The 19,019-nt window shown below is 45.9% G+C and overlaps 1 protein-coding gene across 1 annotated transcript in view; it reads left to right on the top strand.

Moving 5' to 3' along the window:
- Positions 1-13,090, top strand: part of LOC310786252 (low-density lipoprotein receptor-like) — a gene marked incomplete at its 5' end in the record, with an annotated part of 45,901 nt that extends 32,811 nt beyond the window's left edge. The window contains 4 exons of the mRNA XM_083647412.1: positions 37-156; positions 8,321-8,399; positions 9,317-9,473; positions 11,166-13,090. Of these exons, the coding sequence (XP_083503538.1) occupies positions 37-156; positions 8,321-8,399; positions 9,317-9,473; positions 11,166-11,204 (395 nt within the window). The 3' untranslated portion in view covers positions 11,205-13,090. The remainder of the gene's footprint in view (positions 1-36; positions 157-8,320; positions 8,400-9,316; positions 9,474-11,165) is intronic.
- Between the last annotated feature and the right edge of the window lie 5,929 nt (positions 13,091-19,019).

Raw genomic sequence — 19,019 nt, 5'->3', positions numbered from 1 at the left:
CCCATTACAACCCAGACTAACTCTGTTGGTCTTTAGGTCCTGCTGTATGCGGAGGTAGCGGGACGGTGTGCCAGCATGATTGCATCATTGACCTGTTGTCTGAGACTCCACAGTTCACCTGCAGTTCTTCAGAAGCAGGACAGAACAGTGATGGTGGTGAGTAATGACGCACGGAGATAGGACTGTGCCCGACTCAGAATTCTGTCAGTTGAATCGCATTCTGCTGTTCAATACAAATATTCGACTATTCTTATTTTTTTTATTTGTATTTATTTATTTATTTATTTATTTATTTTATTTTATTTTTTACTGTCTGGCAATCAGAAAATGTAACCTTGCAAGGCAGCTGGATTCGCACGAGATCATGAGATCAGATCACGGCCCATATCTTTTTTTGAAACAAAACCATCCATCTGGCAGCGTCAGGTTACAGAAAATGGGCATTGGCATGAGTTTCAGTGATTATTTCAGACCCATCTCCCCTGGCAAGGAAACGCTGTGTTGGGTCGACAAATGCACTCGGAATTCGTCCTGGAACAACTGTGTGATGTCCAAACAATTTGTGTGTGTAGTCCCTGCTTCCATTAACCACCGAGGCTGTGCGCTCAGTGACTGTTGTGTGTAGTCCCTGCTTCCATTAACCACCGAGGCTGTGCGCTCAGTGACTGTTGTGTGTAGTCCCTGCTTCCATTAACCACCGAGGCTGTGCGCTCAGTGACTGTTGTGTGTAGTCCCTGCTTACATGAACCACCGAGGCTGTGCGCTCAGTGACTGTTGTGTGTAGTCCCTGCTTCCGTTAACCACCGAGGCTGTGCGCTCAGTGACTGTTGTGTGTAGTCCCTGCTTACATGAACCACCGAGGCTGTGCGCTCAGTGACTGTTGTGTGTAGTCCCTGCTTCCATTAACCACCGAGGCTGTGCGCTCAGTGACTGTTGTGTGTAGTCCCTGCTTACATGAACCACGAGGCTGTGCGCTCAGTGACTGTTGTGTGTAGTCCCTGCTTACATGAACCACCGAGGCTGTGCGCTCAGTGACTGTTGTGTGTAGTCCCTGCTTCCATTAACCACCGAGGCTGTGCGCTCAGTGACTGTTGTGTGTAGTCCCTGCTTCCATTAACCACCGAGGCTGTGCGCTCAGTGACTGTTGTGTGTAGTCCCTGCTTACATGAACCACCGAGGCTGTGCGCTCAGTGACTGTTGTGTGTAGTCCCTGCTTACATGAACCACCGAGGCTGTGCGCTCAGTGACTGTTGTGTGTAGTCCCTGCTTCCATTAACCACCGAGGCTGTGCGCTCAGTGACTGTTGTGTGTAGTCCCTGCTTACGTTAACCACTGAGGCTGTGCGCTCAGTGACTGTTGTGTGTAGTCCCTGCTTACATGAACCACCGAGGCTGTGCGCTCAGTGACTGTTGTGTTGTAGTCCCTGCTTCCATTAACCACCGAGGCTGTGCGCTCAGTGACTGTTGTGTGTAGTCCCTGCTTCCATTAACCACCGAGGCTGTGCGCTCAGTGACTGTTGTGTGTAGTCCCTGCTTACATGAACCACGAGGCTGTGCGCTCAGTGACTGTTGTGTGTAGTCCCTGCTTACATGAACCACCGAGGCTGTGCCCTCAGTGACTGTTGTGTGTAGTCCCTGCTTCCATTAACCACCGAGGCTGTGCGCTCAGTGACTGTTGTGTGTAGTCCCTGCTTACATGAACCACGAGGCTGTGCGCTCAGTGACTGTTGTGTGTAGTCCCTGCTTACATGAACCACCGAGGCTGTGCGCTCAGTGACTGTGTGTAGTCCCTGCTTACATGAACCACCGAGGCTGTGCACTCAGTGACTGTTGTGTGTAGTCCCTGCTTACATGAACCACCGAGGCTGTGCGCTCAGTGACTGTGTGTAGTCCCTGCTTACATGAACTACCGAGGCTGTGCGCTCAGTGACTGTGTGTAGTCCCTGCTTACATGAACCACGAGGCTGTGCGCTCAGTGACTGTTGTGTGTAGTCCCTGCTTCCATTAACCACCGAGGCTGTGCGCTCAGTGACTGTTGTGTGTAGTCCCTGCTTACATGAACCACCGAGGCTGTGCGCTCAGTGACTGTTGTGTGTAGTCCCTGCTTCCATTAACCACCGAGGCTGTGCGCTCAGTGACTGTTGTGTGTAGTCCCTGCTTACATGAACCACCGAGGCTGTGCGCTCAGTGACTGTTGTGTGTAGTCCCTGCTTACATTAACCACCGAGGCTGTGCGCTCAGTGACTGTTGTGTGTAGTCCCTGCTTACATTAACCACCGAGGCTGTGCGCTCAGTGACTGTTGTGTGTAGTCCCTGCTTACATTAACCACCGAGGCTGTGCGCTCAGTGACTGTTGTGTGTAGTCCCTGCTTACATGAACCACCGAGGCTGTGCGCTCAGTGACTGTTGTGTGTAGTCCCTGCTTACATGAACCACCGAGGCTGTGCGCTCAGTGACTGTTGTGTGTAGTCCCTGCTTCCATGAACCACCGAGGCTGTGCGCTCAGTGACTGTTGTGTGTAGTCCCTGCTTCCATGAACCACCGAGGCTGTGCGCTCAGTGACTGTTGTGTGTAGTCCCTGCTTACATGAACCACCGAGGCTGTGCGCTCAGTGACTGTTGTGTGTAGTCCCTGCTTACATGAACCACCGAGGCTGTGCGCTCAGTGACTGTTGTGTGTAGTCCCTGCTTACATGAACCACCGAGGCTGTGCGCTCAGTGACTGTTGTGTGTAGTCCCTGCTTCCATTAACCACCGAGGCTGTGCGCTCAGTGACTGTTGTGTGTAGTCCCTGCTTACATTAACCACCGAGGCTGTGCGCTCAGTGACTGTTGTGTGTAGTCCCTGCTTACATTAACCACCGAGGCTGTGCGCTCAGTGACTGTTGTGTGTAGTCCCTGCTTACATTAACCACCGAGGCTGTGCGCTCAGTGACTGTTGTGTGTAGTCCCTGCTTACATGAACCACCGAGGCTGTGCGCTCAGTGACTGTTGTGTGTAGTCCCTGCTTACATGAACCACCGAGGCTGTGCGCTCAGTGACTGTTGTGTGTAGTCCCTGCTTACATGAACCACCGAGGCTGTGCGCTCAGTGACTGTTGTGTGTAGTCCCTGCTTCCATGAACCACCGAGGCTGTGCGCTCAGTGACTGTTGTGTGTAGTCCCTGCTTACATGAACCACCGAGGCTGTGCGCTCAGTGACTGTTGTGTGTAGTCCCTGCTTACATGAACCACCGAGGCTGTGCGCTCAGTGACTGTTGTGTGTAGTCCCTGCTTACATGAACCACCGAGGCTGTGCGCTCAGTGACTGTTGTGTGTAGTCCCTGCTTCCATGAACCACCGAGGCTGTGCGCTCAGTGACTGTTGTGTGTAGTCCCTGCTTCCATGAACCACCGAGGCTGTGCGCTCAGTGACTGTTGTGTGTAGTCCCTGCTTACATGAACCACTGAGGCTGTGCGCTCAGTGACTGTTGTGTGTAGTCCCTGCTTACATTAACCACCGAGGCTGTGCGCTCAGTGACTGTTGTGTGTAGTCCCTGCTTACATGAACCACCGAGGCTGTGCGCTCAGTGACTGTTGTGTGTAGTCCCTGCTTACATGAACCACCGAGGCTGTGCGCTCAGTGACTGTTGTGTGTAGTCCCTGCTTACATGAACCACCGAGGCTGTGCGCTCAGTGACTGTTGTGTGTAGTCCCTGCTTACATGAACCACCGAGGCTGTGCGCTCAGTGACTGTTGTGTGTAGTCCCTGCTTACATGAACCACCGAGGCTGTGCGCTCAGTGACTGTTGTGTGTAGTCCCTGCTTACATGAACCACCGAGGCTGTGCGCTCAGTGACTGTTGTGTGTAGTCCCTGCTTACATGAACCACCGAGGCTGTGCGCTCTGTGACTGTTGTGTGTAGTCCCTGCTTACATGAACCACTGAGGCTGTGCGCTCAGTGACTGTTGTGTGTAGTCCCTGCTTACATGAACCACCGAGGCTGTGCGCTCAGTGACTGTTGTGTGTAGTCCCTGCTTCCATGAACCACCGAGGCTGTGCGCTCAGTGACTGTTGTGTGTAGTCCCTGCTTACATGAACCACCGAGGCTGTGCGCTCAGTGACTGTTGTGTGTAGTCCCTGCTTACATGAACCACCGAGGCTGTGCGCTCTGTGACTGTTGTGTGTAGTCCCTGCTTACATGAACCACTGAGGCTGTGCGCTCAGTGACTGTTGTGTGTAGTCCCTGCTTACATGAACCACCGAGGCTGTGCGCTCAGTGACTGTTGTGTGTAGTCCCTGCTTACATGAACCACCGAGGCTGTGCGCTCAGTGACTGTTGTGTGTAGTCCCTGCTTACATGAACCACCGAGGCTGTGCGCTCTGTGACTGTTGTGTGTAGTCCCTGCTTACATGAACCACTGAGGCTGTGCGCTCAGTGACTGTTGTGTGTAGTCCCTGCTTACATGAACCACCGAGGCTGTGCGCTCAGTGACTGTTGTGTGTAGTCCCTGCTTACATGAACCACCGAGGCTGTGCGCTCAGTGACTGTTGTGTGTAGTCCCTGCTTACATGAACCACCGAGGCTGTGCGCTCAGTGACTGTTGTGTGTAGTAACAGAGAGGCCACCCATGTGTGAAACTGAAGAAAACAATATGGTGACACAACTGGCAAAGTTTGGAGTGCGTTGCCGGCGGTAATTGAAGCGCTAGCCCCGGCTTCTCAGCTCACTTCTCTGACTCATCAATTAACCGTCAGCTTCTCTCGTTAATCTTTTTTTAGGTAACTGGGTAAAAAATGTATAATTCCTCATTGAAATCTTATCCCTAGACCCTGTGCACTTTTGTAAGCTTCTATCTATTTTATCCCTGATATAATGCACACCACACTGACTGACAAAAAATAAAGAAAAGAAGACTGCTCGACTTGAAGAAACTGATGATTCGACTCATCAACTTCTAGAGGGCAGCCCTAAGTAGATGATTCATTTAGAGCCCTGTACGGCCTTATGCCTACCCCACACTACAGGATAATTTGCAAGATTATGGCCAAGATTCCCCCCTCCCGATTTTCTCGCGGGTGCTCCCGATTTGAAGCGCGTCAGGCAGATAATCTTCTCAAATGATCCTGTAGTGTGTGGGGTTCAAAGATTCACAATCGGGAAGACTGCCTCTTCCCGATTGTGAATCGGGCATATCTAACATGTTAGATATTTACAACCCGACAGGCGATTGCATTTTGAGCAGAGAGCCAGTAGTAGCTGCGTTTCCATTACAGTTTTTCGCAAAATAATCTGGTCCGCGTCCGCCAGCAGCCCCGCACAGAAACAAAGAACGAGGAAATTGTCATCGAGGTGAAATACCCGTGCGTCTTTGAACGGGACGGAAAACTAATGCTATACTGCAAAGCATGTAGCCTACAACAAGCGCTTAGGTCTCATTATGCTTCCCGCATCGGCGAGTGTCCGCACGGAAAAGTGAGTCAAATCAGCAGACGCGCCCCTCCACAAGGCATCTGTGCAGACGGTTTTCGCCTGGCCGTGCACAGTAGGCCTACACCCCGAATGGGTGTCCGCGCAAATATTAGTTAAACAAATCCTTTCAGTGCAAATGCATTATAAAAACAAAAAATAAAATTTGTTTAGAAAACGAAATGACACTACTACACCCGGTGCGCACACTGAATAGGCATTTTAAAAGTTAACGTCGAGCCCTGCTTCCAAGGTGAATCTTCGGCATAATCTTCTAGTGTGTGGGGTTGCGTTTGAACAGACGCGATTGTATGTGTGTCCCAAGATTGAAATGTTAAAAAATCGGCTCTCTCTGTCCTGTAGTGTGTGGGCTCTCAAGATTTTTATAATCTTCAAGGATTTGAAAATCCTGTAGTGTGGGGTAGGTTGATAGGTTTTCTTTTATATCAGACACAGGTTTGTGTTCCTACCTGACATGTTTCGACGGTAATACTTCCGTCTTCATCAGAGGTGTCACTAGATGGTGTGTGACGTGTCTTTAACAGCTGATGTTGTTTACAGAGGCGTGGTCGTCCTGTCAGATTTGACAGGACGACCACGCCCCTCGCTGTCATCTCGCCGTTTGAGAACGCTGCTCCAGGTGGTGGAAAGCATGTAAGCCCCCTCGTCCCGGTTCATCGTCATTTGTGCCCGCTTCCTGATCTCCACTGCCTCCATAATCCAGCGCTGGTGTTTACATACATAGGAGAAACAGGACGGTCATTCATCACCCGCAAAAAAGAGCACCAAAAGGAATGTGAGAAGGAGACAACAAAAAGGCATACACGGGCTATAAAGGAACAGGCACTACAAGAAAATCTCAAATCAGCAATCACAGATCACTGCAAAAGGGAGAACCACATTATGGACTGGGATAAGGCCAAAGTCATCCGCACCCAGGACAACAAACACCAGCGCTGGATTATGGAGGCAGTGGAGATCAGGAAGCGGGCGCAAACGACGATGAACCGGGACGAGGGGGCTTACATGCTTTCCACCACCTGGAGCAGCGTTCTCAAACGGCGAGATGACAGCGAGGGGCGTGGTCGTCCTGTCAAATCTGACAGGACGATCACGCCTCTGTAAACAACATCAGCTGTTAAAGACACGTCACACACCATCTAGTGACACCTCTGAAGAAGACGCAAGTATTACCGTCGAAACATGTCAGGTAGGAACACAAACCTGTGTCTGATATAAAAGAAAACCTATCAATCTAAGTAAAGTATAGACACTATGAACCTTTTTGGATTATTAAGTGTGGGGTAGGCATTAGCCCGTCTCGGGCCCTAAACATCCAGGGCCGAGTCTCAGCCCAGCGAACCAAGCAAAAAGTTTGTTTTTTTACATATAAACTTAGTGTCTTTGATTAATTTCGAATAGCTTATCAAATCAACACCATAGAAAACACTTCCAAAGCATATTCAGTATTAAATGTCAGTTCAAATGCCTATCAGAAATATTTTTAGCTTTTTAACAGGATTGAAACGCATTAATGTTTGTTGCCAAGCCAAAGCGCTCTAACTAGAAGACATGGATCAAACCCAAAGACATGGAAACAAAATTTCACTAATAGTGAAATAAGAAAACGTGGAGTTCTATGCAGAGCATAAACATTTTCTCACAGCTAAATTTAACTGTGTGTGTGTGTGTGTGTGTGTGTGTGTGTGTCATGTATAATGTTAGCCTGTTCCGCATTCTTGTCTTGAAATTTGTGTGTGTGTGTGTGTGTGTGTGTGTGTGCGCGCGTGCGTGCGTGCGTGATTGTTTGTTTGTTTACGTTTGTTTCAGCCTTGGCAGTTATCTGTTTCCTTGACCACCATAGATTACCATCCAAAGCAGTATTAGCCACTGCACAAAATTCAGCCATTGTGCCCCAAATCCTTAGACAAATTTTATTTGAGCTTACGTGAGAACGACATACAATGGGCTTCCTCTCTTTGACGGTTATTTAATAACCGTCAATTAAGCAGATCATCTTACCTGCCACTTCAAAAACAACATTCAAACTAGCTTAATTGACGGTTATTAAATAACTGACAAATAGAAGAAGAACTGGACGGACAAACCCGTCTTTATTTGTCACCCACAACGCATGCATGCATTGCAGCCACACACACACAGCCATGCTGACGGTGGCTGGTGAAACCCACTCTCTGCTCGTTTAACCCATTGATACCTGATGCAGCATTTGTGTGTGTATCCCTTCGGTCTTAAAGGGATACACACACAAATGAGGGATATACACGCAAATGCTGCATCAGGTATCAATGGGTTAACCCAGACAAGGCACGTCCTTCCTCCAAGGGGCAGTCAGGAGCAGTGGGCAGCTTAAGCTGTAATTACAGCACCCGGGGACCATCTTTGTCGTTGTCGTCGCTGGTCAGGCGACCTCTTGCATGTTTTTAGTGGCGGGTTCTTCTATACTAGAGGAAACCCCAGGTGAGCACGGGGAGAACCTGCAAACTCTACACAGAAAGGCCCTTTTCACGAGATAGCCCACCTGGGCAATAGGCAACGAAGACAGGGGGTGCACAGACCCACAGGCGGGAATCAAACCCAGGACCTTCTTGCTGTGAGGCGACAGCGCTACCACTGCCCCACCACCGTGCCACCACTTTCTTGATCAAACGATATCTTTGTGCCATAAAGAGGGATGAAAGGGGGATGACAGTTGCTGTAGGCTTGGGGTGATTTTCAATAATAATAATAATGTGATATTTGCCGCCATAGTGATATGTTTTTGTTTATTATCATTATGATTATTATTAGTTGGGAAAACTTCTGAATTTGTTTGCACAGTCTGCCCTGTCTGACCATGCTTTTCTCCATTCCAGAAATTCCATCCAACGCTCAAACGGTTTCTGCATCAGCTTCCGATCCTGCATATGCTGGAATTCTCTCTCTTATTGGTAGGTATCACCCCCCCCCCCCCCCCCCCCCCCCCCCCCCTCAGTACTGGCACCTGAACACGGCTTTGTCGCTCTGTCATGTATTTAAAATACACACTTCTCTATCATGTGGGTTAATCCCACAGTAGAGTTGTGCTCAGGAAAAGGGGTAATCCTTAATTTTACAGTGTTGCTATTATGGCACAGTACATTTTGCACTGAGAAACTATAGGATAATAACTACTGTATTTTAAGTAGAAATGACTGAGTCATGAGTACTTGGGGGGGGGGGGGGGGGGGGGGGGGGGCTTCAGACCAGAGGAAGTTCGATGGTATTCGACTTCGACCAATCACGTCACATGTAAGCCACCGTCATCTCTGTTGACGGTAAAGGTAAAAAGAACAAAAACAAAAGCAGACAGAAAGTTGTACATTGTGCATTCTGCATTCATTCATGAAGTTATACCTACCCACTTAAACCATCCTGATTTATATCATAATATGAAGTTATACCTACCCACTTAAACCATCCTGATTTATATCATATATGAAGTTATACCTACCCACTTAAACCATCCTGATTTATATCATATCATATGTCATCTCATCTGCTTTCTATGTGAGTTTTATACAAGGAAATGTTCTTTTCGTAAGTTAAAAATTTGGTCCACTGGCTAGTTAGAGGGCTAGCGCACCATGCTACATTATTCTATCTGGTTCTAGATTTGCTTTTAACTCTTGTTTTCTTTTTCTTCTTCTTTCATTTTTCTTTTTCTTTTATTCTTATGTGATAGATTTTTTTTTGCATTCTATTTCATTGTTGTATGTCATGTCATTTATCGGTCGTCTAGGCGTCAGCTAATGGGGAACCTTTTAATAAACAAATAAACGTACATACTTACACAAATAACGTGTGTGTGCGTGCGTGCGTGCGTGTACCAGTGTTCCTCATGTGCTGCTGGGGGGCGTGGCTCTGTGGTGGTGGAGAGAGGAGGTCATGCCGTCCAGGAGTCTCACTCTGCAGAGCTTCTCCCTCAAAGAGTCCCAGGACCCGCTCATCCAGGGGCCACCCCTGGGTCCTCACACCTGTTCTGTCAAGGCAAGAAACACACACACACACACACACACAGACCGCTTTTCATATAGCATGACGTTCACACCTGAGTGCATGTGAAATGAGTTTTTTTTCCCTCCACTAATTGAATGTCAAATCATGTCCGTAATCGTCCTATTCATGGTTGTTATGCAATGGCAAAGATTGTTAGATATTTCAAATAAAATATGTAGCCGTAAGTCGCAGTTTCCCAGCTAGATAAATGCTTTTCCCCTCCGTTTATTCAATTACTGTAACGTCCTTTAACCAGATTAGTCCCATTCCAATTAAGAATCTCTTTCAAGAGAGACCTGACCAAGAAAGCAGCGTGGAGACATGCATAACAGATAAAGACCAACAATATACAACAATGGAGAAATATGTTTATACAGTGTGTGTGTGTGTGTGTGTGTGTGTGTGTGTGTGTGTGTGTGTGTGTGTGTGTGTGTGTGTGTGTGTGCGTGCGTGCGTGCGTGCGTGCGTGCGTGTGTGTGGAGAGAGATTTTGTCCAGAATGTCATGACTATCTGTATTGTAAGCAGAGACATAACAGTGATCAAGCAGAGATCAAAACAGTCACGAACGTCCCGAAACTGGGTCAAATAACAAGACCACACTGGATACCGTTTAACAAGTGTGTGTTGTGATGTCAGTCAAAATAGTAGTAGTCACCATTCATCTCCTTGAGGAAATTGCCCTGGAAATGATCCAAAATGCCCCCGAAATATATTTCACAGGGGCAAAAAATACCCTGCTGCACATAGTCGGGGGTTCCACCTTTTCACGTCATGTGAAGATTTCTCAAAACGCCACTGAATGACTGAAACGCTAACTGACTAACGTGTACAAGTCACGCTGCTTTCAATGGTGAAATACGTGTCCTGCTCGGTTGTTGAGAAACTTGCGTTGTTCCTCGTTGGCAAGCTAACGCAGCTATTCTTTGCAGCTAAACTGTCGGAATTGTCGGAATTGTGGGACGGCCTTATCTGCACTTCTTACGTAAAGGACGGTCCTGCGTATACTATGCTAAAGGAGCTAACTCAGGAAGCATTGAAGCACCTTTCCTTAGCATTTAGAGAATTTGAACAGCTCTTATCATGGCTGCCACTTAGATACTTCTGGGTCATTTCACTCAGGAACCTTCCAAGACGTTTCAAACGCAGGCAGAGTTTCTTTCCTTGGCTGAAGTGTGTCTCAGTTGTCCTCGGATGTCTCCAGTGCCTCCGCAGCTTGACTGGGTGCCAACAGGTTAAAAGCTTATGGTACTGTAAAGTTGATGGCACTGTAAAGTTGATGGCACTGTAAAGTTGATGGGACTATTCAAGATTCAAGATTCAAGATTTTTATTGTCACTCCATGGTACAAGTATCACGTGTGAAATTCTTGTGCTGTGGACTCCGTTTACAACATAGTACAAATGTGACAGGGCATATGAGTGCAAAAACAACAAGAGACACAACAAGCAATAAGGCAGTATAGTGATAAGACAAGTCAGAGACAGTGGCATATTCACTGCACATAGATGCACATGTCCTGTGCATACTTTAGCCGTGCTTAAACATTTTAAATTCTGCATATTTGACATATAGGTGCAAATAAAGTTGTGTGTACAACTGTACACAGTTGTTGTAAAGTTGATGGCACTGTAAAGCTTATGGCACTGTACATGTGGACTAAGCCGTGTGCTCTCCCCCGCTAGGAAACACTGCTCAAGCTGGACTTGGACCGTGAAGTGTGACACAGATGGTCAGCTGACTGTGCCAAGCCCGGTGCCGTCTGAACCCGCCACCGCGCTGGGCCCAACAGAGATGCAAGACCCGCCCGGCACGCTGTCCTGACTCCCTATTGCTGAGGTTCAAATCAGTCGAGAACTAAGTTGAGCTTAAATCATTCCTGAGTTCAGTTAAGAAGGGCATGGCATATGGTACAATATTTTCTTGTATATATGATTTCCTGATTTTTGCAGGAATACAGTAGGTGGCTAGTCTAGACTACTTCTTGGTTGTAGCTGATCAGCATCATCCATGTTCATTGTGAAATCATACTGGGCAACATTGTCTATAAGGATACATCCCGTTTTTCATGCGTTGGGACATCACTCCTTGAGATGTACTCATATTATTAGTGTGTTTTTCCCTGTTTCACACTTCACACGCTGTTGGCAAGCACATTGCCACATTTTGCTCAACAAGTTGCCTGTTGTGTCACAGCCTGTTAGTCTTGAAAGGCAAATCACTGGAAGTTCGATGCATTCAGATTTCTATTTTATTTCTTTGCTCTTACAGTATTTTGCACTTAGTCTACAACTCTTTGAATGTTTGTTTGAGCTGATTCTAATTTCCGAAATTTTGCTTTTGTAATATTTTGGTTAGACTTTTTGCTTCTGCTGCTCTTGGCCTATAGGATCTTAGAGTGATGAGATTGTGTTGAGAGAGCGGTGCATTACTGCATTGTGCACATTGTGTCATAATTTATCATTGTTGATGCACCACATACTTTTGCAAGCTGAAGTTTGATTTGAGCTTAGCTTAGTTGATAGAACTAGGCACTAACATTACCAGGGTTAGGGGTTTGCTTAATCTTAAATAGGGATGCACGATATTGGATTTGTTTTGCAGATATTTTCCAACTCTTTTTGGCCTATATTATTCCTACTCTTATCGTGATGGCCCACTGGCAGATGCAGACATAAATGCTTTTCAAAATGTACACATTCACTGGGCAAAATAAGAAAACTACGTCAACTTAGCCTATGTAAAACATGCCATGTTTTTATTTATGTAAGCATCGGGCATTTGGGCATAATTAAAACATAATTTTATCGGTTTTGGGACCATGCCGATATTTCATTTTAATAAAGCCTTTATCGTCCGACACCGATAACATGCCCATATCATTGTGCATCCCTAATGTTAAATACATGTACAGAATATATTCACTCAACAGATGATGTACTGTATGTTATGGCACAGAAGGTGTTTTCAGGTGCTGGAAGTTGAAAGGAACGATATGGTAACTTGACGTTTGAGAGACATTCGAGTTTTGCATTACAATAAAATCATTTGGTTTTACTGTTTTGACATTCAAGAAAGAATTGTCTGGAGTGACAGATGGAGAAATGCAATGTCACCACTTAGACGAGAGAGTTCCAATTAGACAATAAGCAAAGAGTTCTCTGGTTCCAGATCAGGCATTTAGATGCATTCAGATCATTGGTGCTACAATGGGAACGTGTGCGTGTGCGTGTGTGTGTGTGTGTGTGTGTGTGTGTGTGATGCCGCTGGAGGCTGTGTAGCTCTTACTGAGCAGAGGGCGATTGTTGCTTTGAATGTTAAGACGACTTGCCTTGTCAGAACTGGTAGATTTGTCTTCGCTGACGAGCTAAATTCTGCCTTGGTTTTTGATTAGGCTTCTCTTAACGGTTTTTGTGTACAAACAAGTTTGCTTTGAGTATTTTTTGTTTTGTTTTGTCTCCAAAAAAGTATAAATATGTTGTGCTACTGAAAATCCATTAGTCCTAATTGAGAGATCATGAGTGTGCTGAAAGAGTTTTGAGTGTATTTATTTTTAAAGAGGGGTTATTTATTGTTGGGTAGGATCACGATTACTGTAGCGCTGACGGATGGAACCGTGGATGAAGCTCTTGAACCGGCACATGGTGTCATTCAGGAAAATGAATGAAATAAAGTATTCTATGTTTTCAAAATACCTGTGTGTAGTTGTATATCCTCTCTTTGTTGCCTTTTAACAGAAGAAAGACGGCGAGTATAAAAGCCAAACATCACATATGGCTGGCTAGCTTATCAATCAATCCAAACTTTATTCTCCCCAAGGAGACATTTGTTTGACGAGCAGAATCCCTCACAACAGCCGTCCACAAACAAATAATATAAAGGGGTCAAAGACGAGGATAAAGCACTGGCAATAAGTAAGATACAGTACCCTAGTAGCAATAAGATGGAAAATGGCTAAGACAATAAAGGAGAACGAATAGCAATTATGCAAGTTAAAGGAACACTCCGCCCATTTTCAACCAGCTTTGTATCATTAGAACATCAGTGGTATATCAGAAAACTGTAAAAGGTTTTGAAGTCTGTCATTTAATTTGACAGTTATTGAGTGTTAAAGTGTGGACCAGTGACATCACTGGTCCACACTAACTCAAATGAATAACTCATTAACTCAAATCAACTCTCAATAACTGTCAAACTAGATGAATGATGAATAGTTTGACAGTTATTGAGAGTTGATTTGACTTAATGAGTTATTAATTTGAGTTGGTGTGGACCAGTGATGTCACTGGTCCACACTTTAACACTCAATAACTGTCAAATTAAATGACAGACTTCAAAACCGTTTACAGTTTTCTGATACACTACTGATGTTCTAATGATACAAAGCTGGTTGAAAATGGGCAGAGTGTTCCTTTAAGAGTATCAAATGCCTGCTCAACTACTGCTGCACTTTGACTCTGCTTTTAAAGGTGTGATCATGTTGGTGCTGCCCCACACTTTGACTCTGCTTTTAAAGGTGTGATCATGTTGGTGCTGCCCCACAGCGCAAAATGACCTTCATACGTCTGAGTTGTGGCCACTAGTCTAGGCTTGTTGATGGATTCTCAGCAATTACCTCACCAGCTGATGAGACTTCTGGCTTCATTACATTTACTTTTCCAGCCCACACCCTCCTTCTATTTATTTTCACAACTAATTGCATTCTCAAGGCAAAGAAGCTGAAGGCCCAGCTGTGTGTGTGTGTGTGTGTGTGTGTGTGTGTGTGTGTGAATATTCGGTAACACTTTATAATAACGTTTAGTCATAAGTCATTTATAAGCCTTTAGTTAATGATGAACTAACCATTTACAAAACATGAATATACATTTATAGATGATTAATAAATCTTATGTTATTATACAAATGTGTTGCAAGTGTTCCTCACCTGTTGTAAATTATGTAAATCATTTACAATTCATTTATAAGGCTTCCTGCATCCCCTAATCTAAAGTGTAAACCATTCATGACACATAAATGTGTAACAAGGGGGTAGCTCTGTTTGTCAAAATTGAAGCCAATGCGGAAGTGTCCTCTTTGCCTGCAGGGGGCGACCCATTTCTGTTTTGAAGCCTCAAGTATGGCTTTAGTAAACACTTTCCTAATGCGTTTATGGTCTCAATCACTATATTCAGACTATGTTGTTATATAAGCTCTCTGGTTGTATTGGTTTGACTTGCCACGCACGCACGCAAAAAAGAAAAGAAAGGGTATTTGAATATATTCTAACTACGGTAATATGTTTTGTTTAGAGGGAATATTTAAATATGATTTTGGGCCAATTTTGACAGCCCTCTTATATATATGTATATACACACACACAGTCAGGTCCATAGAAATTTGGACATTTACACAATTTTCATAATTTTGGCTCTACACCACCACAATGGACTTCAAGGTTCAAGGTTTCTTTATTAGTACCCGAGGGTAAAATAGTTATGCAGACGGGAAGTTCAGCTGTCCAGAAGATAAAAACAAAACATACAAAATCACAAGACATCAAAACAAGCATCATTACAATAGAGCACATTAAAATACAGTAAGATCAAAGTAAAACCATGATAAAGTGCTTTGTGACAAGAGACTAAAGTGCTAAAGTGCTTCTGCACACGCTTCAATCATGAGAGGCCAGTTGGTAGGATTAGACAAACTTTATTTAGCAATCGGCGTGCATGGCAAATACTTTGGCGCTTGACTCCATTGGCCAGTGGCGCTGCTCTTGAGGCAAGAGGAGGGCACCTGCATAGGCTAGGAGATCCCCCAAAAGGAAGATCTGATTACCGGAGGTTAATTGAGATCTGCAGGTGCCAGTAGTTGATTGTACTTTTCCCTTCGACCTTTTTGCGACTTACGGCTATTTGCGGCTGGCGCTCCCGACTCGGTCGGGCACCTCGCGATAGCGCTTCCCAGCTTGGCCTACCTGGCCGCCTTGGCGCTTCGCGATTGTACTTTTCCGGCCTTCGACCTTTTTAGCGACTTACAGCTATTTGCGGCTGGCGCTCCCAACTCGGTCGGGCCTTCGTTCTTGGTACATGCTTTTCCTGCCTTCGACCTTTTTAGCGACTTACAGCTATTTGCGGCTGGCGCTCCCAACTCGGTCGGGCACCTCGCGACAGCGCTTCCCAGCTTGGCCTACCTGGCCGCCTTGGCGCTTCGCGATTGTACTTTTCCGGCCTTCGACCTTTTTAGCGACTTACAGCTATTTGCGGCTGGCGCTCCCAACTCGGTCGGGCCTTGGTACGTGCTTTTCCTGCCTTCGACCTTTTTAGCGACTTACAGCTATTTGCGGCTGGCGCTCCCAACTCGGTCGGGCACCTCGCGATAGCGCTTCCCAGCTTGGCCTACCTGGCCGCCTTGGCGCTTCGCGATTGTACTTTTCCGGCCTTCGACCTTTTTAGCGACTTACAGCTATTTGCGGCTGGCGCTCCCAACTCGGTCGGGCCTTCGATCTTGGTACATTAAAGTTTAGCTTGGCGCTTCCCGGCTTGGCCTACTTGGCTGCCTTGGCGCAACTACCCTGACTTTCTTCGACTCTATCCCCCCACACTCGTGCACGCACACACACACAATAATAATGTATATACTTACCTTTAGACCTCTGGTTCATGTATAGGTATGGATATGTGATTGATTGATTGATTGATTGATATGATTTGTCTAACATGAGCTAGCTGTGCTGATTACCTGCCCCATGTGAGGCTCCTCCAGGTGTGCCTAATTAAGCTCTCCAGCTTGATTGAGAACTCTACAAAGACACTGCCACCAGGGCCTCCCAGTACTGCACTGACGATAGTCCAACTAGGACTGAAACGTTTGCTGCCAATCTGTGCCGATCCTACAATAAAATGGATCTGACTTATTAAGACTTTTTGTCTTGTCTATAGTTCTGCGTGCGAGTCCTCCACTGCTTGCTATCCACACACACACACACACACACACACACACACACACACACACACACACACACACACACACACACACACACACACGTAGCTACTCATGAGACACTCAGAGTATCATGTATGTGCGGAGTAAAGAATAAGAAAGAAAACAAAGGAATCATCCCGTGCCAGCTTTGTTTAGCAGTGCAATGGCAGCAGTTACAAAAGTGCTTTTGTAGCGTTTGGTCCTACAGCGAGGGACCGCAAAGCGCCGGCCAGAGCGAAGGAGCTGGAATTCACTGTGTAAGGGATGGGAACAGTGTTGCAGAATAGAGCTGGCCTTACACTGCAGCTGTGAGCAGTAGATAACTGATAGGTTGAGTTGAGGCTCACCTACAGTATAAGCTTACTAGCCCACTTCACAATTTGGTTCAGAGCGTTTCTGTTTTTCAGTGACAGGTTACCAAACCATGACACAAGAGAAAAGGACAGGATCGATTCAACATAGGCCCGGTAAAAGAGGCTCAGCATGGTTTTGTCTATGTAAAGACGGGACAGTTTCCTCAGAGAGACGTTGATGACCCTTTTTGCACACTGCCTCACAGTTCATCTCAAAGGTCAGCTTAGAGTCTATGACTGTGCCGAGGTACTTGTAGCTGTCTACACAGTCCACGGCCTGGCCTTTAATGACCGTGGTAGGCCTGTCGCCGGTGCGGGTTCTAAAATCAATAACCATGTCTTTAGTTTTGGAAATGTTCAGCTGCAGAAAAGACTCATCGCACCTGCTGACAAAATCATCGATGACAGGGCCATGACTGGACTGGATGTTCACCACGCAGGCTGACTGTGTCGTCTGCAAATGTAAGTAGGGTCCTGTTTGCGTGCTTACTCTGGCACATGTTTGTGTATATAAAGCAGAGCTGAGAGCACACAGCCTTGAGGTGAGCCGGTAGAGGAACGTAAAAAGTCAGATAAAAAGCCATTCACTTTGACTTGCTGTGAAATGAAACAATCAGGATGTACATCCAACTCAGGTGAACAGTGTAGGAATGATAGTTTCCACATGTGCCATCCCCCACACTACTGTAACATAATCATGCAATCGTCCAATGGGTTTTGAAACATTTGACTGAATATGAGCCCGGAAAAAATTCCCCTGGGTTTAACAGCTGCCGGGGTCTTCATGCAAGTGGATGGGAATTTTCCTTTCTGGGCTGCATGGCGTCACGTGACTTGCAATACAGAGCTTCGCCACCATGTTCAAATGGCTTCACAGCCCAGCGCTATTCCTGGGGGCTTCAAGCCAGAAAGGAAAATTCCCATCCACTGCGTGGGAACCCAGGCAGCTGTTAAACCCAGGGGAATTTTTTCCGGGTGTCACTCAAAGTATAAAACGACTCTTTTAATGATCAAATAATTGTTTATGGGGCATTTTTTCTTCAGAAGCCACTAAGACCCATATACGGGTGTATTTTCTTCATCTACATCTACATCCATGGGTGGGAGGGGTGGGAGACGTCATGGAATACATCATGGCACACATGCGCACTTCGCCTTGGGCCGCATGGTCAGGAAGTAAAACCAGGAAGAAAAACCCCCCATGATGGCTTCATGCGCCAGTGAGCAGCCTCCGTCCGAATGCATGGGTGGGCGTGGGCGTGGCTCGTCCCCTATCCAGTTATTGCCAGACCCAGGGGGTCGGCCTACAGGAGGCTTTGTCTGTCGGTCGGTCTGTCTGTCCCTCTTTTCCTCCCCAGCCATTCAGGAGCGCTTCAGATTTCAACCACCAGGGGCAACAGAGCAGGTCTGGACTTGCTACCATTTGAACCAGCAGTGAATGGGGACACTAACAAACATTGAATTACCTTTAATTCAACTGGTTTAAACATGTGCCATGTAACTGTACAGGATATGTACTTGTTGTAATTGTGGTGCCTAGTTTGGTTCATTATTGGCCATTAGATCATATTAGATCATACTTATTTATTTATGGAATAGTTAAAAGAAAGACATGTCTAAATGTGGTCATTAACATTAGAGGGCAATAGAGGGCCCACAACACCTGAAGGTAATTTGTATAAATATCACCTACAGCCAACTGATTAATGAGATGGCAATCAATAGTATGACATCAATTGATCATATTTACACAACCATAAACCCACAACACACTTGTAACATTCATGAGTTGAAAATGTTTTAGCCACTCAAATTGCATTGGGAAGCTGCGTCGGGCAGGTCAGGTGAGCAAGTAAAATCAATGAGGGTCTAATCAACAAGGGACAGGTGAATGTAATCAGACTGGAAGGTTTGCTGGTCTAGCCTATACACAAATCTACAACCAAATACCCCTATACACCCCCACCATGCTGTATTCCCATTTAATTCCAACAAAATGTTAATACGCCCTAAAATGATTTATACTTTTAACTTATAAAGTGGTTTGTTGTAGGTGTGTTGGTCTCAAAAACATGTACCGTAAATTCCGCACTATAAGCCGCACCGGAGTATAAGCCGCAGCAGCAAAATTGCCTGTTTGTTACATATATAAGCCGCACCGGACTATAAGCCGCAGGTGTTTTAATATATATATATATATATATTTTTTTTTTAATTGTGTTT

Source organism: Poromitra crassiceps (genome assembly GCF_964638095.1).
Source record: "Poromitra crassiceps genome assembly, chromosome: 12".
NCBI lineage: Eukaryota > Metazoa > Chordata > Actinopteri > Beryciformes > Melamphaidae > Poromitra > Poromitra crassiceps.
This window is presented reverse-complemented; position numbering and strand designations above follow the sequence as displayed.